Source organism: Pezoporus occidentalis, unplaced genomic scaffold (assembly GCF_034315485.1).
Source record: "Pezoporus occidentalis ecotype Australia unplaced genomic scaffold, CSIRO_AGI_Poc_V1 ctg169, whole genome shotgun sequence".
Lineage (NCBI taxonomy): Eukaryota > Metazoa > Chordata > Aves > Psittaciformes > Psittacidae > Pezoporus > Pezoporus occidentalis.
Window position 1 is genome coordinate 762371 of NW_026913521.1, and position 26088 is coordinate 788458.

Sequence of the window (26088 nt, forward strand, 5' to 3'; positions counted from 1 at the left end):
AATGTTTAGAAAAAAGAGCATTTGAACTGTTGACAATACTGCTTACATTGCAAATGATGGGTTCCATAACCACACTTTCACCTCAGCCGGTATTCTGGCTCACGAGAATGATGCCTATTATATAGTGACAGCTAAGCAGCAAAGGCAGGCTACCAGAGGGAAAGGAGCAGGAGTTGCCCTGCCCAACAGACAGACATGAATGTGCCAGCATTACTTGTGTGAAGCGAACTACAAAGACTGTCCAATTTTCCAAGGGCAGAGTCCATCCTTCTCCCTTGTACCCGGGCTCTGCGATGATAAGCAACAAGGCAGAAGCCTTCAAACATTAAATGTTTCTATAAGATGCTTTCTTCAGTACTGGATATACATACATGTATTATAGATATCCAAGATGGAACACCAATGCACACTCACCCATTGCCTGGCACAGGATGTCCATGTCTTTCTCCGCTTCAGCCAAAATCACACTCTCAGGTTCAGCGGTAAAATACGGTGGTTCTTTAGAACAGGGAAAGCAAACAGGAGTAAACAAGCAAAGTCACAGCAAAATGAAAAACTGCCATTGATTTAAAGATATTCATCCTATAAACCCCCCCCACATATTGCATTTAATAGTGTGTTGCAAACAGACTAGTTTCTAGTCTCAGTGTCTCTAAGTTCGTCTCTATTTGGAGGGATTATTTTCAGTAGTAAAAGTATCATAAAAAAAAAGCCAACCATTTTTTGCTACATGGAATTCCAGAGAGTCAGGTCAATGTAAGATAAGATTTAGGGGTTTGCACTGCAACTTAATACTCAGAGCAGGGGCTACTTTTCATTTTATAGGCCTGAATCATGGAAGATTTTAATTCTTTGTTCAGAAAGGCCTTCCCAAGAGGTTTATAAAGGTTTATTTTTACAACACACCATTTTATAGGATAGTTTGCTTCAGTGTCTGAACTAAATTCCACCTCTTGAAGGCATGAAGCATGTCAAATAAAGTACCATAGCATGTCAGGAAGCTGGCACCAGAGGACAAGTGCAGCATGATTAAAAAAAATTCTTCTCAACTGTTTTATTTCTTGAAAGCAAACAGATTTAATGCTTTAATTGAAGTTCTAGTAATAATAATAAAAATCCACACTTTATCATTAGGACTAAAGAAAAGATATTAGACATTTAATTAAAGAAAGACAAGATTTCAGAAACTGTAGAGTATGCTGTCATGTAACTCTTTCTTCTATGCAGCATAAAATTGAAGAGCATCATGTCAAAGTCCCACAGGCATTAAGGTTGCAGTAATTATCATGGTAACTAAAAGCTGTCATAGTCTGTTCAATGCAATTATCATCTGAGCACTGTTTTTAGAAGTATTTTATTTGATTATAACTAGAGTTCTATTGTAGTGTAGACAAACTTACTTGTAAGTTTTAGAAAATACAGAAAAGACAATAATAAGTAGCTTGTGAGAACAAGTTACTCAGATTTTCAGTTTTAAGGAAATCGAGTATGTTTGAAAAAACATAGTACGCTATAATGAGATCCAAGGTCATCTGAGCTGACCTTCTTTCAAATCTCTTCACCAGACATGTCTGAAAACCAGACGTGCAGTTTGTATTATTGATAGGACATTAATATTTTCTTAAATAAAATCAAAATCACGTAATTTCACCCTGCAAAATCTTATTTCTCCTGTTACCACCTGCATATAGCAAGTGTTGCTACCATCTCACAGGGATGACGTGACATGCCAGCAGGTACACATCAGTAAGCATCAGATTAGAACACAAAACGCCCTTTCCTAGCCCTTCTTCCCACTAACTACAGTAAAATACTTGCTGGAGTGTATAGACAGGGGTCTTGAGCACCAGTGGTTATTACGATTCTGTATCCATCCCAAATAAAGTCAGTCAATATAAGTCTTAAACATCCTGCGCAGAGGAGGAGGGGAGGTTGCAGAATAGCCTGGAATACTCATTTACCCAGCAAAACCAATAAAACAACCTCCCTGATTTATTATATTCTAATAATATACATGTGTTAACATTATTGATCCTTGCAGCCTGAATATAAAGCTATTAATAAACATGCATAGTAAGTTGTGATTTATTGCATATGATCTCATGCGTTAGTCTAAACAACAAATTGAAAAGCTGAACGTTTAATTGCAATTCACTGATGGCACAATTTGACATGTTTGATCAACTAAGTTGCTGAATCCTCTGTAATTCATCTCAGTCCATGTTTAGCTCTGAGTACACCCTTTCTTCTCACACCATCCTCCGAGCCTTGCCTGATATTTTCCTTGCGCTCCACTTTTCAGAATGTTATCTTTTTCATTTTCAGACTTTTAGCCTAGTGCCCTTGCTTATATATGTATCTGTCCTGGACACAAGGGAAAGTGTCCATCTGCCCATCTCTCAAAATAAAAGTTCAATCTTTCGTTCTATGGCAGTTTAATCTGATCATCAGGCGAGGCAAAGGTGAAAGGTGGCCACAGCAGCACAGGATCAAGGCAGCATCCAGACACATACGCTACATCCAGACATTCACTTCTAACTTTGGGCTTATTCTATGGATGTCTGTTCAGTCAGTGAGATTCAAGTGTATTTTTCTCCTTTTATGGAGGCCTTTGACTGCACATCTTCCACTCTCCCTTTTGTAAGGCACTTTGACCTTAACAGGCAACCTTCAACTATCAGCTCCCAAACTTTCTCCTAGATCAGCAACATATTCTCACAGCAGTGGTGAAATTGCAGATTTATCTTCAACATGGGCCTGCAGTCCAGCTGCAAAGCACTTGATGTGACCTCAAAGATGCTAGTGGTTTCATGACCACTGCTGCTGTTGCACACTGTTTCTGCAGTTATACTTGGCATATTTATACAGTCTTTTTTCCCAGTGTCTCTCTCAAAATCCTCTCCTACAATCTGTGCTCCTTCCTTTAAATCCCGTAAAGGCTGTTCTGCCACCCCCGAAGAAACTTACTACATTAAGAGATGCTTAGGTGAGCAATGAATTACCTGACAAGGAACTTGAAGTCAGTGACAGCTGTCATTTAGCAAACGGAATGTAATGTTATAAAAGGAAAAGTCACATCAGCTTTTTTGAAAGAAGCAGGGGAGAAATGTTAGCAGAAGAGACAGAAAAAGAGCAGAAGCAGCAGAAAGATGCAATCTAACGGCCAGAGACAGCTCCCAGAGGACTTTCAGGGTCCAACAGATGTGCCAACAGATACAATTTCCAGTCTTCATCAAGCACAGACCCACCTTTTCCCTTACACTAAAGCTTGCTGAACTCAATTCTCACAGCCGTTCCAGCAGCTGGAAGCCCTGCCAAATGCTACAATTGATACAGAAGGGTCAAGAGGCTGAGGCAACAACTGCACATAGAAGAGTTGGATATAATTCTTGTGTGATAAGCACATACACAGAAAACCTTCCAGAAGCAACGCTACAATTTACTGATTGTTTACTACCTGCTTCTGCTGCCTGGAGATAGAAATAAGCCTAGGTGGGAAGACAAGGCTAATTCATAAGAGAATTCTGGAATCTCTAGAATACCATGTGGACCTAATTTCTGTGGCATCCCAAGTCTAATATAAATGGAAAATTAGGCTTGGTGATTTGAGGAATGAGAGAATCACAGCAGGTATACTCTTAGGGCTTTAAGGGAAATGAAACACTGATTTCCAAGCAAGCTCTGCTGCTTTTCCACATGCATGTGTCTTATTCTAGAGCATGGATGCTCAGAAGGGTCCTTTGCAGTGAGGCTTCAACAGAACTCAGGCTGTGGAAGAAACAGCTCTAGTTACAGGTGGTAGACAACTGAAATCTAGGCTTCTCTCTTCTCAGATGAGTCAGATCTATCATCTGCACATCAAGTGTGTGCCTGAGGGCCTGTAGCCCAGCATGAATTGCAAGTGAAAAATTCAGGGTATCTCAGTTTGGGTGATGCACCACCTGGTGAATACCTATCAGAAAGAGGCCATAAAAGCACAGCAATATTTACAGGGGTCAGATGGCATTCTGAAGGGGCATTCTGGCTGTCTGCATATATGACTTTATTGCATATTTATAAGGCTTGCTTTGAATCACACAGTATGAATTTGAACATTTATTGTTGTAGGCAATAATCATGTGTTGAAATTTAGTATGTGTGGTGAAATTACAATGTCTTCCAAGCTATATAACATGCCAGACACAAGCCCCCAGACACTGCAATTTCGAGGAATGACAGTAGTCTGTTGGAATCAGGTCAAACATTCAAATTTTTTTGAAATTGTAGAATGACAATAGTCAGAATAGGAAAGGACCCATTATACTGAGTTCATGCTGCTGGCAGTGCAGCATGCTATGCAATGAGAGAGGTCACATCGCCTACTAGACTGAAAGAAACAGATACTCTATTGTATTGGTGTTTGATCTTAACTAAAGGGTCAAGAACAGGCAAAGGGGAAAAAGAATATTTGAATATAAATGTATGCTTTTAATAGTTGTTGAGGGTTTCAGGGGGGTTCTGCACTACAGGCATCACTGAAAAGATAGCCTCTCTGTAAAACCCTTGGGAGCCTGCAAAATTTGATACATTTCTAACTTCCCCCACGCAGAGTTACATGGTCACCGATTTTAACATTCAAAAGATAGCAGTCAGCATCCATTACATACCCTTCAAGCTGCACTGGAGATGTGTGACCTAATCCCAGATACATAAATGAAAGTCAGAAAGAACAGAGAAAGCCCCAGGGACTTCTCCAAAGCTGAAATTCCTGCATCACTCAGAAATTCAGGCCTGCATGTTTTAGAGGAAAGTTGAGCATTAAAAATGGAAGCCTTTCCCCAGCATTACCATAAATTAATTGTCCTGCTTTCAGCTGGGATTGAGGTAATTTTCTTCCTAGTGCCTGGTACAGTACTGTGCCAGTGATTTAGTACGAAATAACACTGATAATGTACTGATGTTTACTTGTTGCTCAGTAGCGCTTACCTCGATCAAGGACTTTCCAGTTTCCCATGCTCTGCCAGCGAGGAGAGGCACAAGAAGCTGGGAGGGAGCCTTCAGACAGGCTTTAGCACTCTGTTCTGTACAACCTCATCATACCATCCTATTCTTCCTAATAGTTTTTGTCCCCATTTTATTCAGACTTTACTTTCTGACTGCATCTGATTTAAATAGCAGTATGGATTTCATGTAGTGGAAAGGTTTCATTCTTCATTTTCTTAAACTCCTAAAATTCATAATTTCCCATAGAACAGTCACTTAAAAAAAAAATTACTATTGCAATTTGTCGCTAACAGAACTTGCAGAACTGAAGCAGAAGAATTTAAGATTAGCTCAGTTTTCAAATTGGTTTGTTCATGAGAAGACTCCTTAAATTACTTAATCTTCAAACTGTTAGTGATAAAACAAATGTGCTCTTATCTAATCTGCAACAAATCTTTCCCAAACTGTTACTCTGCCAAGTGAAGAACATGCTACCCTTTAAAAATTTATAGCAACTGCAGCTAATAAAACCAAGGTTTGGAACCACCTCAGTTTATCTTTGCTGGAACAATATGAAGATGTCAGAAAGCTCTTTGCCACAGTCAGAAGAAAGCTGCAGTGCAACACGAGTATTTTCTTCTTCCTTCTGCAATGCTACTCTATTATATTACAGATTCAGATTTTTCAAATGTTATTGTAATGCTGATTTACAAATCAAGATGTACTCTCACGAATAGTCAGAAAAAGCTTCAGAGATAATATTGCAGGTCACAGATAATAGTTTGAACTGAGTACATGCCCTTGTACTAAGTTCCACTGTCTTCTGATAAAGCTCTTGTCACCATCTAAGCCCACTGCATGACTCCTCTTAGCTGGGAAAGGCAAGAACTGATACATTTTTTAAAAAAGCTTTCATTAACTCAGTATTTGTAATACCTTTAATGCATCTTTTTATCACGACTCCTATTCTACCTGTACACAGCAAAATATTTTTCTCTAGTAATCCACAGAAGTTCACATTACCATACTATTGAGGGTCTGTACTTGATTTCTCCCAATGACTTTGAAAAAAAACCTCTTCTATTAACGTAATTTCCTTCTTCTGTTAGTCAGACCCCTTATTAAGTCCACACTGTGTTATTCACCGCAAAAGTACAGCTCATTATCAGGTCACTATCAACATGTACACACTACAAATATTTTATGCATGCAAATGGACAAGAATACTTGATTCTCTGTAAGTACTACTCCAATAGACTATTGAGGGATACACTGCAAAAATCCTCAGGTTTGAATCTTTCCTCTAGAACCCGTCCCTTGACTAATTAAACAACAGCCAGATACAGTCAAGAATTCTAAGGCAGAATATAAGTTATGCATTAACTACTAATCCTTTGATTTGCCTTCCTGTTTAGAATTAGAGATCCATCCTGCAGCTTAAGAAACTCATAAATAAAGAAATCTATCAGGCTTTGCTGACACATTGAGTAAACACCTGCAACTGAAGTGTCTTGTTCCATCAGAAAGAAATAAAAGTAATTGGTAACCAATTTGTTTCTGCTTTCTTTCATCTGCTTGTTCTTATCTACAGGCCTTTTCATAACTTTATTCCCTGACAGCCCCTAAAACCGGATAAGAAATAAATAAAACATTTAAAAATAAGAGAGCAGGTAAGCTACTAAAAGAAAGGCAGCACTGCGAGATTAATGATTCCCTGATGATTGTTTCTCAGTTTTATTGTAACTGTATTAAAGAATCTTTTACATTAATCAAGAGGCTGCTTTAAGTATCGCATTAGACTGGTTCTGAGAGCACAGAAGCAAAATTAAACTAGTTACAGTAAAATCCTGTGAATAAGAGTTTAAACAAAAACCGTAAATAAGTGAAATAAGTCTTTGCTCCTTAAAGGAAAGAGAAGCCACGAGGTAATAATTCTAAGAACCAAAGTACAAAGAAAAAGACTGGAACCAAGCTTCATCTAGTAGATAATAAATATAACAGACACACAGTGCTATGAATGAGCCTGGAACAGTGCTTTAAAGAGAGAGAAGAGCCGTTTTCTCATTTAGCATGAGCTACTATAATAGAGACCATACAGCAGTCTTTAAAACTGTTTTCACAAGGCTAAAAGAATCTAGAGAATTGCATGCTGAATTCCCTCTGCAGGGCACTACAGAAATGCATGTGCATGAATTCTGATCAACACCAAGAACTTGTATCACTGCCAGAGTAATAACCTTTCCAGGACAGTTGCACAGTTATTTTTGGGACTGTTAGGTAAAAGCCAGACTTTACATGATCAGCTCTGGCTTAAAACATCTAAAGGCCTCTATTCTAAAACATCTCTTTTATTTTAAAAGTCCTAAAAAACTGCACTGTGTGCAGTGTGCTGATTTGCATTCTTATATCAGGATATGACATACATAGTAACAACCTTTACCAAACGACAACCTCCTTGCTACAACAAAACTCCAGCACAGTCGTGACGGTGGAAACAGGCAGTGAAAAGGCATCAGTGTCCCTTTAAACATGTTACGTCCAAAGATTCCTTTGGAGTTGAAGGTCTAGCGTGTAGCACTGATTTTAATGGCATTTCCTTTTTCCATTTGTTACCTCACTAATGATATCTGCCTGTCTAGGTGCTCAGAAACATCCTTAAGCCCCCTGACTGGCACTTGGAACAGACCTAAAAGGCTTCTTTCGGAAATACAGGTACTTGACATAGTAAAACTAGGTGTAAGCAAGCTGGGAGTTAATCAGGATTTAATGCATCTAAAAGCCAAGATGGAAGCTGCCCGATAAGGATTTTCCTATTGTATTTCCCCAAGTTCTGATTAAAAGTATAGTTTCACAGGGGATTCACAGAATCACATCGGTATTTAAAAAAATCTATTTGATGAATTTATATTCATGGGGAAGAGCAGCTGAATTAATTTGGAAGATAACCCTCCTTCACCTCCTTTGTTCTGTTCTCTGAAGAAAGGTTCAAATGTAAGATCAATGAAATATTAAGATATCAATTCTATTTCCTATTATACCTCTAGTCCAGAGACTGTTTTGCTAAAAAAACACATTGCCTTGAGAATTACCCATTATAGAAAGGAAGGCTTTTGCTCTTGCTGGCTCCTCTGTGCTGTCTCTCAATTTTGCTTCACAGAAGTAAACCCCCACATCAGCAGAGGTCGGGTTGGTGATAGTGAGTCGTCTCCCAAAACTGCTAATGCCACTGGTTATTTTTATTCCATTTCTCTTCCAGGTCATGCTTAGTCTCTCCAGAGGTCTGCCAAGGTTTAAACACACAAACAAAACTAAGAATTCAACAATACAACATATATATTACAGAATAACCTTGCTGCAGTTACATCCAAAATACAAAACTTCTCTGTTTCCACTGTCCCTGAGGTTCACTATTAAGCAGTGAATTCATATATAACTTGTACACGAAGATTACAGACTATGCAAGTGGCATTAGGCAAGTACAGATAATTGATACAGCAACAGAACTTAAGTGCTAATAATTTGATTTCTCTAAGCAAAAGGAGTAAATAGTGCTATGGAAATCAGCTGCATGGAAAGTGCTTTCATTATAACTCAATTACCAAAACAATATTACTCATATCAAGAACATCTCTGCCCTCATAGGAGAAAGTGAATCAGTTGGTCTTATCATCATCCAAGGACCTCAACCCTTTACTTCCACTGGAATTTAATGTTATTCAAGGCCAGCTAGATGGAAACATAGGAAGAATGCTGTGAACTCTATTATTACAGTGCATTATGAACAGTTGAGGAATAATCACTGTAAAATGAGTGTCTAATAAATTACTTCATAGCCGATCCTCACTAATTTATTTACTAAGGAGCTCAGACTGTTCAACAATATCACCTTCCATGTCAATAGGCAATACAGCTGAAATATTAACCTTTAACATAAGCTCTCTATATATCCTTATTTGGCCAGAAAAATCAGTATGTTTAATTCAGTAATGTTGGACAAACAAGATTATTCATAAAGTGACTTTGAAGAGCAAGAATTCTGGTTTGAATATTAAATTAAAAACAACAAAAAAAGAAAACAACTTTCTATGTCCTTCTCCAACAGAGACAGTGCATTAAAATTAGCTCCTTATAACCCCTCTGTGGCTTTTACAATACCTTGCATTGGCCACACACTCCAGTGTCACTTCACTGCTCCCTGCGACGATGCTGGTATTCTGGGGAGGGATTACAATGACGGGAGCCACCGTGTCAGATGGGTCTGTGGCACCTGCATGGGCAGAAACAAACCTTGTGAAGACCCCATACATCTGCAAACTGATGGGTTCCATAGAAAGGATCTTATCAAGCAACACAGCTGCAAATTTCACTCTTCAGTCTCACCCTGGATTTTAATTTCCTCATTCAGGGGAGATCTTCAGCATGACCACTTTCAATGGCTTTCATTAACTGTACAAACACACTGTTTCAGTATACCCAGCTCAGGATCACTCAAAACACATAACTCACACGAACTACACCCAGATGGAGTGCAGGGGCCATTCTCAAATAGAGAGCAAATAAATTAAGCATCCTAAAGGTTTTCTATTGTTGAGCACTTTTATTTTTATCAAACACTTGCTGACTTATATTTTTAAGACCTTTTCATGTTTTGTTTAATCTTGCCACTTCCACACCATTTCAAAAGAGCCTGCCAATACTCATGTTTGTTCTTTAAAAAGATTTTACACACTGGGGAACAAATATAAAATTAACAAAGCAGCATATCACAGCAACTTCAATCCCTTTTTCTTATCAGGAAAGTAAATAACCCAAATCTGCTACTCTTTTGTGAGGCATCATACTGTAAATAATTTAGCTTATGCAACAGTCAGGAGACACTTAAAAATGGTAAAAAATCTGCTTGTAAATTTTCTCTGTATACATTTAGTAAGTGAATTAAAATACCCATGCATTCATAGGTACTTTGCTTCAAGCAACTCATTTGGGAAAGAAAAATTAGCTATTTTTTAGCTTGAATAACAGAGTAATAAAATTCTCTAAAGAATCCAGAATCTAATAAACAAATTATAGGGAAAAGGAATGAAAATAAAACTAAACTGATGGAAAAGCAAGCGAGGTCATCAGATGTTTTCTGTAAAGGAGGCTAACCCATGCCCATTAAGCAGAATGGGAAAAAGTCAAATGCAAGGCATGAACCCTGACGTTTAAGATAATTCCCTAAATAATACAAAATGGATAGGATATACTTTGCTTTTCTTTTGCCCAGCACACCAAAAGCTATTTGACTTTCAATTTCACTCTGGATAGACAGAGGTTTTGGTAACAGGGCTCAGAGTTCAAGATTAGCAGATTTCTGACTTACTGAATGACAAAATTTTTACCTACTGCTGTTTTTGTAATTGATGGCAAATAGTGACTATGGGAGATGACAGCATGCAGCACAAGTTTAAAATTTTAATACCATCCACACTTCTGGATAAATTCAAGCATCCAAGAATAGTACCTAAGGAAGTGGTAAGCACATGCTTATTTCTTCCCATAAATATACTTTGTTGACCTGACACGGCATCGACATAGAACATGCATGGGATCTCAAAAAAAAAAAAAGTTGTAGTAGATTTTACTTCTGCCCAACAACATTCCTGGGAATATGATGCTGTAAGGTAGCAAATTTATTTTCTATGAAGATTTCCATGGTGTTTCAAGAGATATTCATGGCAGGAATTTTCCAGATAGTACTTGAAAAAATAGAAAACAAGCAGTAATCAGATTAGTAGCTTATTACTGATAAGAGGAAATAACCTCAGCATTACTGGTCACCACTACTTCTGCACAAGATGAAGGTTTACAACAGGAAATGCTAAAAGATCAACAACCAATTTACTAATTTGGCAGTAAGCATTTCTTATCTCCATCTGGAAAAGAGGAAAGCCACTTCTTTGACTTATAAGCTCCCTTGAAGAATGGCCTAACCCCACTGTAACCAGCCGGAGAAGCCAGCTTTGCTGTAACCTCTGTGAGTTCACCATATGAGAGTGGCTCATTGTGCATCGAGTAGATAAGCAGGGGCAATAGCAGTGCACTGCCTGCAACCAGGAAAATGTGAGTTTTATTTAACTTTCTTACTGACCATAAAATATGCACATACTTTATTTAGATTCTTGTTAATTTTTTTACCATCCCTGAAACAAATCTATTAAAAGCAGGCTGTTGATAAAGCTTTTGAGCAAGTGATGGAATACAGATGTGACACAGGGCTCCTCAAAATGGTTGCTGCTTGGATTCTAAGTAATATACCTACAAAGGTCAGCTGCAGATGTACAAGCATGTACAGAACAACAAAATTTCAAACTATTACATAACAGTACATAGGCAGCATGTATATTCATATTCAAAGACAGTTTCCCTTTGCAGCATAAAGAAACCACTTGCCATAATTCCCTCTGGCCCCTGTTTTGCCAAATAAAGCTCAACAGGGACATTCCCACAGTTTGCAGCTTTGTTTTGTGGCTGATCAAAATATCAAAGGATGATTTAGTTTTACTTTAGAGTAAAAATCTCAATAAGGCAGTAAATGTGGGATCTGTGTTTCCACCTTTAAGAACTTCATCCTTTGTAAGAAATCCACAGGTTGGAATATCAGAGCAGCCAGCCTCCTAATAGAGATAAGGAGCAACACTGTGATTTCGTTTTGATGATGTGACGCAGCAAATTAGATTTCAGTCTGGCCATGGAAGGCAGAGAGCTATTTCAAATTATCAGATAAAGAAAAATTAGCCAGACTTTCCAGGTTTCTTATCCTGCCTGTCAATAAAGCCACCCTATCCTTCCCCTACACCTCTTAACTCACTACACTGACATGGTGTTACACTGAAGTACAATGCAGAATGTCGTTGTTGGTAAACAGGCATTTTATTTGAAAAATCCTTAGTAGAAAACAACTGATTTTTTTTTGTCTCCTCATCACTGTTCCTTTTTTAACTTCCTTAGACTTTTTCTCATCCCAGTTTTCTAGGTCTCTGCTGTTTTCTTCTGGCTTTTCACCACCTGTTTCTCCTCTCCCTCAGGCAGCTTCTCTGCATTTGTCACCAGCCATTTCCCCCCCTTGCCATCCCAGACGTTTCACATTATTTAAGAACTGCTCAACTGCCCATTTATCCTTTATTTAATGATTGAGCTTCAGCTTCTCTGAAGAAAATATTTGTCAAAGACACTGAAATGGGAGAGCAATACAAATGCATACAAGAACACAGTTATAGTGACAGTAATTTGCTAACACAGGACCACCATTCCCCCCCATACTCTATGTTTTCTGTGAGAAAAGATCATTCCTTCCTGTCTGCTTTTTGAACCCCTTCTTTCAGCCAAGAAAGCAAAGCAACTTTAAGGAAAAAACACCCCACTACTGCAGCCAAGGGATGCCTTGCTATTAGACACAATAAGCATGTGGGGAGCTTGTAGGAAGCTGCAGAGACAAGGCTGAACAGCACGGAAGGACACTTAAGGCATGTGCTCTTAATCCTGATTCCAGTCCTTAATAGATGGCTGGACAGAAGGACTGCTGCAGGCAAGAGTCCTAATCCAAACAGGGACTTTTCTCCAAAAACCAGCACATTCTGCTTTATTTTGCATTCTATTTTAGCCACAGCACTGACAGTATTTCCAATCTTCCCTTTACTTCGAGACCTTCTTATTAAACACTGTCTTAATTATTACCAGTGTGTACTAGGGCCCAATAACTCAAGTGCCTTCAGGCCCAGCACAGCCAGCCTTTGAGGGTTGGTTATTTTAACCCCAGAGACTCACAAGGGGAGGGAGCTGACCTTGCAGGTTTCTCAGTGGTTCCCCTCCCCAGCTCCTCATGAAGCAGCTGCTAAATATTAACTCCTCTCTAGACTCTGGAATTCAAGAATCTGCAATCCTGCACAAAGCACAGATATACTGAGGGAAGAGGGAAAGAGTGAACACTTCTCACACAGTCTGGTTGGTTTTATCACCAGCCTCTGTGTGTAACTGCACAATGCCAATACAGGATCACAAGGAACTTCACCTTCCCACCTAACCAAGAATGAACCCCATCCCAGGTGGTCTGTTACACAGATTTTTTTAATACTGATGAGCTGTAGAATTTCTTATCTGTTATTTAACTACAATAATTAAGCAGACTGCCCTATCATCTCTGAAAAGACAGTGTTTTTATCTCTCTACACATATTGCCTTGTGAGGTATGGAGAATTTAAAATATTATAATTTACCATTTATAAAGATCATAGACTCTATCAAAACCATTTGAGTGCTTGATTTTCCCAACAGTAATGAAATGTCTCTCAGGCCGTATGACTGAAGATACAAAAGGTGCTCTTCCCTTCAGAAATGTGTAAACATTAGGTCCTTTCTCAGATTTTACATTATGGTGTGCCAAGTTTATCTATACGTGTGTTTGCAGTGCAGAATATTAAGAATATTCCTTCAATGAATACTAAAATACATCTCAGAGAGATATGAGACAAACCAGACTAAATAGAAGGTGAGAGAAATTGTTTCTCTCTTGAAAAGAAGCAATAGATTGAGCTCAGACTTGAAAAACACAACAAGTCTTATTTTTGAGGCTGGCTTATAGGTCCCAACCCTCCAAGGACACTTACTACAAACAAGTTGACCATGAGCAAGAGGAGGGAGGGTTGCCCAAATAATCATCGCCAAGATACCCTTCATTTACTTAGTATGGGGTAGAGCCTGGGATGCGATGTTGACTGCTAGTGTTGGTTACTACTGCAGTTACTTATCAGTGTTCTGTTTTCAAAACCCACAGGAATCAGCAACCAAAAAATGGATTTACTTCTTCATATTATGAAATTTGTCTATGAGAGAAAAACATTTCACAGAAGGATCACCAGTATGCTACCCTCAAGGTAATGGAGAAATTGAATACTTTAACAGAACTTTGAAACCATTTATAAGTTATCCTGGGAGAAAAAGATTAGAAAACCTTCAGCATAAACTTCCTATAGGCTTTCAGACTTGCACAGTACTCAGAAATGCCTTTGCAATTACTATGCAGGCTACATGCAAAGCTTCATGTTACCAAATTATAGATACCTATATTAGAAAAAGCAGAATGTGAGATAGGAGTCCAATACAAATAGCAAAGAATATTACACATAAATAGTTCAACTTTGTGGCATCAATATGCAATCTCTGCCTCTGTACCACAGAATATGAGAAAAGAGGAGAAATGACAATCAGACGGTATCTCGAGATCACTTGAGGGAATAAAAAGTCCTTACAAATACAAACTATCTATTGGAATAGATTTCACTTTTCCCAGATACAACCTGCAGATGATTTGGATTATCAACCCATAATGGATTAATGCCCCTTTCCCTTTCCAGTACCACATGCACAATGGGAATTGGATCCTGATCAATAATAGATTAATTTCCCCTCCCCTTTGCAGTAAAAGGCACACCACAGGAACTGAAGCCTGATCAACAGACTAGCAAAATTGACAACCACCTGCAGGCACAATAAAGAGGCATTATGAAAATAATGAAAAAAGTGGATTTCTCAATCATAAAATTCCATCTTAAAACATGGCATTTCTCTCTGTTCCCTAGTTATTAGTGTGATTATTAAGAGATTATACAGTAAAAGAGTATTAAGATAATAAAAAGTCACCATTTCATTTTTTCCACTTTTATTCTAGCAAGGACTGCATTCATTTTGAAGAAGAAGAAAACAGTGATGCTGTTGTGCATTACTGTGTAACTGTGCAGGTCTCTGCTCACATTTATAGACATAAAAATAACAGAGATCTTGGGAGGATTCTTGGTCATATTTGTTTAGTTTGATGAATAACATTAAAACTCCACATGGAGTTTTTTTGAGTCAAAACTATGTATTTATAAAATAATTAGCAATGCAACGGTACAGAGTTGGTGTAATGAATTTTCAGTACCCGAGGATATGTCAAGACTTCTCAAACATGTATGTATTATCATAATTTCTGATCTTGAACCTATGAGAAACTAGACTCAAAAAAATAAATAAGCAACAACATAAAAACTTAGCTTTGTGGATCATGTTTATAAGGAAAATGGCCTAGTTGTTTCAATCAATCGCAGCAAGTAAGTCCTCATCTTGATCCAGACATCAGACATCATGACATATGAATAAAACATTAGATATGGAAAGGGTTTACAAAACATAATACAAGCGAAACAAGGGATGATCTAGGTCAGTTACATTTATTGACTCAATATACTCTTGTTGGTGTGACTAAGCTTTGTCCATATCAGATCAAACACGATTTGTTCCCCCTGAAAGTAAAATAAAAGGGGTAGGATAGGGTATGAATAAAATCATAAAAATCAAAACAAAATCCAGGAAGTGGATCGCAGATTAACCACCCAGTGTATGAGGGGGGGATATGGTAAAGAGAAGCAATTAGAAAACATGTCATCGACAACTGTCAAGGAAGCCTTGCATGAATTAATCTTGGCTGAATCACCCATGTCATAAAGCAGTGCCTGAAATCTGCACTCCTTCCTTTTCTATCCGCCCCTTCTGAGCCTGTGTGATAGGCCTATCTGTTACAACAGAACTTCTGATGCATTTACCTTTGAAAAATAAAGTTACCCAAATAAATTAACCTATAAAATGTGTGATTTACCCAGTCAGGCTTGCAGTTCTGCAAGCAGTGCAAAGCACACTGAACTTCAGGTACTTGATGGTTGGTTTGAAGAGAATGAAAATATATTCCTAATTTAAGTAGGTATATATTACAGAAACAGAGCCTTAAAGGAGAAGTGTGAAAAGCAGGTTGAGAGAGATTAGTCTCCCCCTCTACTCCACTCTTGTGAGATCCCACCTGGAGTCCTAAGTCCAGCTCTGGGTACCCAACACAAGAAGGATGTGGACCTGTTGGAGTGAGTTCAGAGGAGGCCTTGAAGATGCTCTAAGGCGCTGGAGCACCTCTATTATGAAGACCAACTGAGAGAAGGCTCCAGTGAGACTTTAAAGGAGCTTCCATTGCCTAAAGGAGCCAACAAGAAATCGAGAGGGGCTTTTTACAAGGGTCTGTAGTGACAACAAGGGAGAATGGCTTTAAACTGACAGAGAGGAGACTGAGATTAGACATTAGGAAGAAATTCTCACAATGAGGGTGGTGAGACGCTGGCACAGGGTGCCCAGAGAAGCTATGGCTGCCCCATCCCTGGCAGTATTCAAGGCCAGGTTGGACAGGGCTTGGAGAACCTGCTCTAGAGGAAGATATCCCCGCCTGTGGCAGGGGGTTGGTACTAGATGGTCTTTAAGGTCTCTTCCAACCCAAACCATTCTGTGATTTGATGAAAATAGAAAATACGTATTAACCATGCAAAATATTGGCAAGAAAATATTTTATGTATGGAGCACCCTGCTAACTGTTTGGAGCAGAGGACTAGAAGCACCTGCTGGGTCAGGCTAGTTCCCTGTGTCTCTGACATCCCATCATGCAATCCCATTTTGAATGTACAGGGGCCCATGATAAAAATACTGAGGTTTTTTACCACCGCTTTTCTGGTTGGAAAGTTTCCTAGAGCTTTCTTTTTCAATCTGTTAAAAACACTCCTAATTTCTAGCTTAAATGTATTCATGCCAATGTACCCCATTTGTTCTTCTGCCAAAGCTGTCCTTTAGCTTAAATAGCTATTTTCTCCCTCTGTGATGTTTCCATCCTAACGTATTTATAGAAAACAATCATGCTCCTTCACAGTCTTAATTTTACTCAGCTAAACAAGCCAAACTTTTCTTGTCTGACAAGTTTGAAAGGATTCACTGCAATATATGCAAAAAAAAAAAGGATAGGAGCAAGAGTAAAAACACAAAAAGCCAGAATCGCACTATAAATGTTTCCAAATTTTAAACAAATAATACAGAAACAGCTTTTTCCCCTCTTTGTAAGCACTTTCACACAGACTGCAAGAGGTGTTAGTTTCAGCCCTAGGGAAAGCCTACTGGAGAACTCAACTCTATCCACAAGACAACTTAGACACTTTTGTGTGCAGATACTACAGCAAAGAGCAGCTTTATATATTTTATCAGATAGGACAAAGCCTAAAATGCAAGCTAAAAAGCTTCTGGAACCTTTTAGGGAGTTTTTAGGGTCTGTTCCTGGGCATAATGAGAGATAGGGGCCTAAGTACAGTTGATTTACAAACAGAAAACATATATTTCCATAAGCAAGGAATAATGCAGTGCCCAAGGAGAGGCATCACGGCCAGAGGGTTCATGGTGACACAGTCTCTCCAGCTTATCTCTCACCAGTTCTGCTCCACAGACTGGGACACGGATGGGAGATGTGGCTGTTTTTCCTGATTTTGGCCTTTTCCTACAGGCCATTAATGCAGATAACACAGCAATGTCTACATTTAGTGGGGTAAGCCTTCAATAAAACACTTCTTCCTCCTCTTTTATACTACCTGAGGTCTACAAACTCACTTTGTATTTTAGGACTACTTCAAAAATAAATTTCTAGTGTGGTCCCATGTAGTTTTAAGGAAATTAAGCCACCACTTGGTTAAACAGCTCCCTGTGATGATTCAGCAGCTAAACTCAAAAGCAGACCATATTTCTGCTCTGACACTCTGAAATTCCCTTCTTGCAACTCCTTCTGCAAAAAGAGCAATTTGGAAGTTCTGTCTCTGTCACTGACCTGACCTTCCCCCATGCACAGTGAGGGGTTTCTTTCTGCCTAAAAACTTATCATCCAGCACATCATTAGAGCTTTTAACATGAAAAAAATATATAGCCTCAAGCTATTCTAACTAAAGAACACTCAGGTGGCTTTCAATTCACCAGATAGCTTTAATATTGGCTCTATAAGTGGATAGAGTGTGTAATCTTAATCAAGAGCAGTTAAAAGGAGGGAAAAAATATCCATGGTCTATCAGTGGAATCTATTAGTCTCAGAGTCAGCTTCAAAGTGGTGTGAGAGGCAACAGGTAGAGCACAGAGCCTCTGCAGCCAGCATCCAGGGGCTGTGGGGTTTTAGGAGTATGATCCAAAACACATTCATGTTTACAAAGATTTTGCAATGACTCATCGGTGGAAGTGATTTTTAAGAGGCTATATATTTTTATGATGTGCTTTAGTGCATTGCAAGTGAAGCATCCTTTCAAATTTAAACAGGCATGCATCTAGAATGAAGAAACAGGTTTGAGGGATCTGGCAGTGGTTGCAGGGGCTTCTGCAGCAGACAGCAAGAGTCATCTTCTGCTGAGGCCAAAAATGAACGTGTAACATCTCAGCTCTGCCCTTCACATACCTGGTATGTACTGCTTGCTTTCTTAATAAAAGTAAACTCTCACAGCAGAAACTGGATGCTAAATAAAATAGAGCTGTCAGTTAATCATAATGTCCAGAAATGCAAAATTCAGTGGTGAGACAAGAGCAGAGAGAAGAAATATAGAAGGAAAGTTGAGCTAAGGACATGGCTGTGTTACAGGAATCAGAGAACTGCTGCTATTTCAGATGCTGCAATTCTCACCAGCAGATTCTAGTTTACTGTCAAGCAGCAACAAAGAAAGAGGAACGGAAGACAATAAAATGCTGCCTTCTGTTTTCAAATGCATCTTCATATGTGGCTTCATTTTTTTATTAATAAAAGCAGTTCTTAACTCCTTTGGCACAAACCATTGACAATCTACTTGCTGCTTCCCCTACTTGTAACAGGCTTAAACACTTTTCTACTTAGAAATGAAGGGTGGTAAACAAAGAAAAAGAGAGAAAAGGAAGAAACCCACATAATTCTCATCTATCCTTCACCAGACTTAAGTAAGAGCATCTGCAGTGACTTCAGGGGAAATTATTTAAGAAATGCCTTCAAGAATTTATTTTACCACAACAATAACCGAAGCACTGTTTTCACAGGGAAGATTTAAGATTAACTATGCTCTGTAGAGCATAAAACAAATACGCACAATTGATCATATGCGAGTTTCTGAGATTGATTTCTGTGTAGCATCTTTTAAATGAACCTGATAATCGTGGTGCAGTACATTTGAAGCAGACGCACATATATACTGATCATCTGACAAACAGTCCTGATAAAGTTAAAATTAATACTAAAGTTGGAGATTTTATTAGGTTTTAGATACTTGGCAAATCCATTAAAATAATCAGTATTATCGGATTTCCGTAGTCCTGGCTATCTACCACACCTGGCTGCTTGTTTAAGGATCTGTGGTCTTCCTGAAAGATCGAAGAATTTAGACCTGCCCTCACTTAGAAAAGGCAAAAGACAAAGCTGAAAGTGCCCCACAGTTGATCTGTTCTTCACAATAAAAGGAAAGGCTTTTGTGTCATAGACGTTTGGTGCTAGTAAAGGTGCACAGGCCACCAAATTGGCCATTGTGATCTAAAGAGTGTAGTAAGAGACACTCAGTCAAAGTCATGTGAGCACATTGTTACAGTTACCGGATAAGCCAAGTGTGGATCAAAGCTTTCTCCAGAAAATCCACTCTAAGAACAGGGATTAAAATTTGTTATATATAAACATCATTTGAATGTTAAAAGGGAAAAAAAAAGCCAAACAACCAAATTTAAAAGCTGGTACTCAGATCCTGGGCACTACAATTTATAAAGGCTTAAAGGAGAGCACTTTGTAGAAGATATTTATAACATTGAACTAAATAATCAGGTTTGTTACTGAAGTGCACCAAACCAACATGCACTCACTGAGCAACATTTTAAGCTCAAGGTCAACTATTGCTGCATTCTATTTATATATATATTTATCTACAAGAAGCATGTTTTGGGATCCAGATTGCTACCTTGCTCCCAAAGGTCTGCTGTTTCCAAGTCTTTACACAAAGAGAGCAGATCTGAAAAACGAGAAGATCCCCCCCAGCTGTCTTCCAACAGCTAACTCAACCAAACATATGGAGTGATTTATCAGAATAATATTTTGAGAAATAGGTTATCAGGGGCCTCAGGTCCACTCCATATGGTCTAAAGTTCTCCATCCCCTGACCATAACATGCTACTTTTCTCCACTTTGCTTCATAAAGGGATACAATCCTTCATGAAATTAGAGTTGTTCAGGTCACACAGATTCAGAAGCAAATAAAATTTCATTTATATATTTAGAGTACTGTAAAATAAAAAAAGCAGGGCAAAAAGCACTCACAGCAGAGCTCAGAATCCAAAGAAATATTTTCCTATCAAAAGAAAGAATTTTTCTTTCTCTTTATAGCACAGATGTTCTTCTAAATAAAGTGCAGCTTTCCCTTTGCAGTCTTTGTGATTATCAGTCTCTGGTTATTTTATAATATAAGGTTGCCTCAGACCTCAGCAGGGAGAAAAATACACATTGCTGTATTTCCTCTGTAGCAAGAACAAAACAACTGTGAAAGCAAAGAATGTTCCAAAAGAGCAAACAATAACCCAGCTAAAGAAAGTCTACAAACTTATTCATTCAAAAATAATTCCACAGATGGATAAGCATTTAATTTTCTGAAGTGCGAATAAACCAGCGTCTCTCTTCTCTGGAAGATGGAATAGGTTTTTGTGTCTGCCTATTTATACACACTGTATAAATGCCTGCTCAGAGAATGCTGCAAGTACTGTAAAAAGAAATCTAAGGGGAAGTTATTACTTGAGGCTCTTTGTTAGTATTTCTGCAGCATGGGTAGTGTCAGCATTGTTAAAAATAGATTGTTAGTTGTACCTTACTTGGCTGGTACAAATGCTGTTTGCATTAATGTACTTATGATTTCCTATCTACTGCTCCCAGATAAGAGTGGAGTTAAAGAGTACGATGTCTTTTCCATCTTGCATTGACTTCTTACCCTCTCAGAGAAGGGCTGGGTCACTGCTTTAGCTGTATGGATAGTAAACAGCCTCTCCTGATTACGACAAGGACTCTTTGCTTTGCTTGTGAAAAACTGAAGCTTATTTCCACAGGGTGCTCTTGTCTCCCAGCTCATCCAAAACTTTGCACTTTGTGCTGCTCCTTATTTCAAATTTCTATCATAGTAACATGACACTGGGATGTCACAACAGAATTACAGTTAATAAGAAAAATTATGGGGAATAAATGGGAAAATGTACTGCTGTCTAAGACGGGAACTTAACTATTGCTGAGATATCAGTGACATCTATTTCATTTTGGTTTAAAAAGAAATTCACCCTAGGTTTAGAAAAAATGGCCTTGGGTTATCAGATTGAAACCAATTGTCAATGTGTGATTAGGCAGAACACAACAACATTGTTTAGATTTCATCAACTTGTTTTATTCTGATTTGCCCCCCAAAATAATACTTAACAATATAATTCTGCTATCCAGATGGTTATGGGCTGTGTTAGTGCAGAACTATCAAATGTTAGAGCAACTACAATGGCAAGAAAATGTTGCAGGGTCCACCTGACAACAAAACTGTCACTTGCTTTCTCTCACACATGTACAATCTCCACAAACTACTTACGCACAATGAAGAAGGACAAATCACTTATACACACTTATAAAATGCATTTAGATATGGATTAAATTAAACTAAGCAGCTAAAACAAAACTGGAAGCTAGGATGGGAAGAGCTGGCTGTTGCTGGCACCTGGAACCTGAATTCTGTAGGATGCCCATTAGCCTACAACACCGAGCTCATTTTGCCTTGTTCTGCTTTGTGACTTCGGTACAGCTTTTTGATTGTGGTATTAGTTCTGCACACTCACTGTATCCACATCTATCTTTAGTGAAAGAAAATACTAAATGAATAAATCACATGTAGTATCAAAAGCAATTGATCTATCTCTTCTCCATTCTTTCAAGAGTAATTATAGAGAAGAGATTAAGGTTTGCCAGGCCATTTGGCCAAAGAATTTTACAGCACAGACCAAATTTAAGACAATAAAAATGCATTACCTACTGAAGCACAAAATCTCTGAGAAAACTCAGAAATACAAGCAGCCTTTTGAAATAAACCATAATCTCTCCCTCCCACTGCCTCCAAAGCCTGTACCCCCCCCCCCCCCCCCCCCACACACACACAAAGGCAAAGCTGAAAAAAGCAAAGTCTGGTGATATATAAAAATAAAAGTACAACTGAATCATTTTTGACATTTCTCTATCACTCTTAAAAATAGTAATAATCTTGAGCTATTGAAACAGCTGAAAGAAAATAAAAATCGATGTGTTTTCACTTAGCAACTTTGAAAAAGAAAAGGATTACTTGGTATTTCAGCAAAATGCTTTAATGCAGCTTTGTAACAGAGCCCACTATAACTTAGAAACTTTCTTCACACTCAGGCATTTACTGCACCCCAGAACTCAACACTTGGAAGGGAACAGAGGCAAAACCATAATTCCGAAGGTGACACGGCCAGAGCAAGTTACTGGTACCCGAATCGTGTCCAGGGTACAAATCCTGCAGTGTTCTGGGCTCTATAAGCAGCTGCCCTATGTGCTAATGCGAACACACGAACACACATAAGGCAGGGACTTCAGACACATCTCCTGAGGATTTTATACATTTAATAAAGCAATTTCTTCACACAAGCAATTTCTTCCACACAACGTGGAAACTGCCTTGGGTTTATGCTTTCCTTGTTTACTACTTAGCCTCAATTGAGCAAGCAATGGTGAACAAATTGAGAATGGGGTTGTTGTTGATTTGGGAAGGGAAGAGGTTGGTTTGTTTTATTTATGTTTTTACAAGCTTCAACTTCAATCTGTACCCACAGCTCTGCAAATGTGGGCTTTTAAGCATTTCTCTGCATCTCCTATTTTTTGGCTGGTCGTATGTTTTAGGTTTGTAACCAGGGGCAGGATAAAAATAACCCCATTTCTGATATTAACTTGATTTGCAGAAGATTCTTAAACTACTCAAAGCTGTCTTTTAAAGTGGTAAAGTGGTTGAACATTCCCTTATTACAAGCGGAGTGGACATAAAATTGTATATTTTACAGTGAATCACATGTATTGCTCATAATAATTAATAGCAATAGGCAATGTAAAAGACAAGGAGAAAAAATAGTAGCGTGCAAAGAAATCTGTTTCCTATCTCATCTAGGAGAACTGGAGTCATCAAAAATGCTTTAAAACAAACAATTTTAAATGCCATCAATTTTTCTGTTGTTTCCGAGTCCTCTTTGCACATATAAATGCATAAAATGTAAAACCCGGCAGAGAGGGAAAGTGGAACATTTAAAAAAGCTGATTTAATTCTGCAGAAAACCTTTACTCCTACCATTAAAAAGTACAATTTATTACCACTGGAAAGTGCGAGAAGTAGAAAGTGCTCTTGGAAAATAATAACTGCTTCTACCAGTACACCAGAGACCTCTGCAGAAGATGCAGGAACCATTATCTCCATTTTACATGTGGTGAAAATGAGGCAAGGACAAACATTACTGAAATGAGGCTCCGGCTGGTAAAAGTCTGACCTGTTCATCAGGACCTTTTAACATTTTAGGCTGTAGTCAAATACAGGACAGAAAACTTTCCTTTCCAAATTCCAACTGGAAAAAGAAGATGCTCTACCATATCCATGGGGATCTTGCAAGCTCTGAAGCTGTCTCCCCTCCTCACACTCCCTTCTCACATCAGTTCTCAGTTGAAAGATTTGTTAATGTGCTATGCCAATCTATATTAAATTCTACTACATATTTTCAGGCAATGCTGGACAGTTCACAGCATCTGTGGCCAACAGCAAACACGATAAGGGGAAAAAAGGTAATTCTCCCAGGTTTTATCATAGTATGAGAATAAAAGAGGCAATTTGCATTTCCCAGCATTATTGTTTCAAGCTGCCTGCAGACTCTGGCATATGTCATCACACAAATTGAACTGAGTTTTAGCTGTTACAAGCATTACAAATGAATCATGTCTAAACCCTGGATCATAATGTAACTTAAGGCCATTCAAACAGCAGGTTACATTCTAGTGTTAAAAATCTGCTTTCCTGCTCCTCAATCTCTACAGTAATTTTCTGCCATAGCTTCTGTACTTTTTCAAAGAGATCAATAGTATATATTCAACATATTTTAAAACAAAAAAGCCAAAATGAAACACAGTCTGAAACATTGCAGAACATGGATTCAGTCAGTGTGTTCTGCTGTTTGCAAGCACTTGGATTCGCTGCCTGTCCTGTCCTGCCCTGACATAGAGCCAGCAAAGGAACTCAGGGCAGGAGGCTCTGCTGCTCTCAAGCCTCTGAACCAAGTCCTTCAAGATGCAGACCAGCAACATCTCTTTGCCAGCCCAATTCTCCTATGAACAATGACACGGTCTCAGTGCTGTACATTAAAAATCAACTCCTGGCTTCTGTTTATTTGCACATGGCAGTTGGAATGTCAGCCAAAAGGCAAGAGGCCCAGAGTGCACCAGTAGGCTGTGCAGCCTTTTCCCCCCTCCTGGGTGTCACTGCCTGCAGTCAAGGTCAGGTCCAATATGGTGCAGCTGTATAACCTTGGATCAGGCTGCTGGCAAAAACAACTAACTTGTGAGACCTGTGTGAAATCGCAGCCAAGTCCTCTACCTGCTGACAGAGGAGCTGCATTAAAGCTCAGGACCTTGGTCCTTGCCTGAGCTATGCCTGAAGCCAGCCTTGTACCTTTCTGACTTGACCTCCTGGCTTTAGGTTGGACCTGCCCTGTCACTGTGGCTTTGTCTGGTGATGGCTGGACAATCGGGCTTACCCTTCTTCAGGCAGCATAGGACTGTGTTCCTTGTCAGGGAGGACCTTGCTGCTGCGTCGCTGTCAACCTCAGCTGCTGCCCAACCTCTTGCAGACCAGCTTGCCCTGGCTGCTCCCTGACAACCAGCACTCAAACAGCAGGCTCAGGATTTGAGACTTTCACATGGTATCAAAGCAGGTTAATATATTTCTTCAGATCCGAGACCTTATTAAATTATCAGTCAGATGTAGCCTTATCTGTAACCACTTGGATTAGAAGCTCAAAAGAAAAGTTAAGTACAGGTGATAAAAGGAAACACAGCAGCAGCAAAACAAACGGGGAAAAAATGATCAGCTACATGTCCCCTGGAAAAGCCTAAGCCTGACCCCTGATAGCTTATGGCAAGTGCTATCTCTTGCCTCAGATAGCAAGAGAACTGAAAGCTAAAAAAGAAAATTATTGGACTCAAAATTGTTAATTAAAATTTTATTTTCCAGTCTATGTCAGCACTGTGATCAATGACAGACTACAAAACAAAAGGGTTAAATGAGATTCTGGGTAACCTGCTGTTGCTTTGCTTACCTTTTGTGTATTGCTGTCCACAGCTGGATGGGCATGCTGGATGTAACAGGCTAGGTGCTAGATGGACAAGGCTCCCAGCGTCTCCCAGGGGAATGACATTATTAGTGACATAGATGCTTCAAAGATAATTTCTATTAGGGAAGTCTCCTGGGTAGGAATTCAATGTTTTTTTATTTGCACATAAAAATGTTTTTTGAAGATATAACTAGATACAACTTGGGATGAGGATGTTTCTCCCTAATCGCTTGATTACCACAACCAAAAGTTGGAACTGGGACAAGAGTACTTAGAGAGCTTAAACAACAGATGTCATCCTATTTCTGAGAGGATGTTAAGGGATATTTGAGAAGGGATATGACTTTCTCTCTAGAAAGGATGAAAAAATATATTGAATTTTCTCTCTGTAAGCTTTATGAATCACAGTTTCCCATTTGTCTGTGCTGACAGATTCCTGTATTTCCCATAGGAAAATACAATTTTCCTTGAGGAAGGGAAGTAAAAGAGAAGATGAATCAAAATGTTTTGATTCTTTGAGTTCTTTCAAGGACCACTTTCTATGGAAGAAACCTGATTAATTCATCCCTACAGCTGCCCCTTTCCCAAGGGTCTTGTACCTAGAGATGAATCTGCAGGGTGGGATTAAGTTCCCTATGCCACCAGAAAAAAAGAGAGACACTTAAATACATTACTAGCTAGCACATCACTCTGATATTGAAGACTTGATTCAGTAATCCATCAAAAACTATCCCTTCTAATGGAGGAATATTAACATGCATTTGATCTAGGTGCTTTCCAGCCTTCTCTACATATATATCTTCTGGCCACTGAGTTATTCCTCTGCTTGCTGACAGTTCATACTGAGCTGTCTTACTGAACACATACATGTATATA

At 38.8% G+C, this 26088-nt stretch overlaps 1 protein-coding gene across 1 annotated transcript in view; it reads right to left on the reverse strand.

Annotated features, from left to right (window-relative positions):
- The window catches only part of SDK1 (sidekick cell adhesion molecule 1), a 422287-nt gene that overhangs the window by 151965 nt on the left and 244234 nt on the right, over positions 1 to 26088 (reverse strand). Inside the window, exons 7-9 of the mRNA XM_062613568.1 lie at positions 9118 to 9229; positions 8052 to 8242; positions 415 to 498 (exon numbers count right to left, since the gene is read on the reverse strand). Coding sequence (XP_062469552.1) covers positions 415 to 498; positions 8052 to 8242; positions 9118 to 9229 — 387 coding nt within the window. The remainder of the gene's footprint in view (positions 1 to 414; positions 499 to 8051; positions 8243 to 9117; positions 9230 to 26088) is intronic.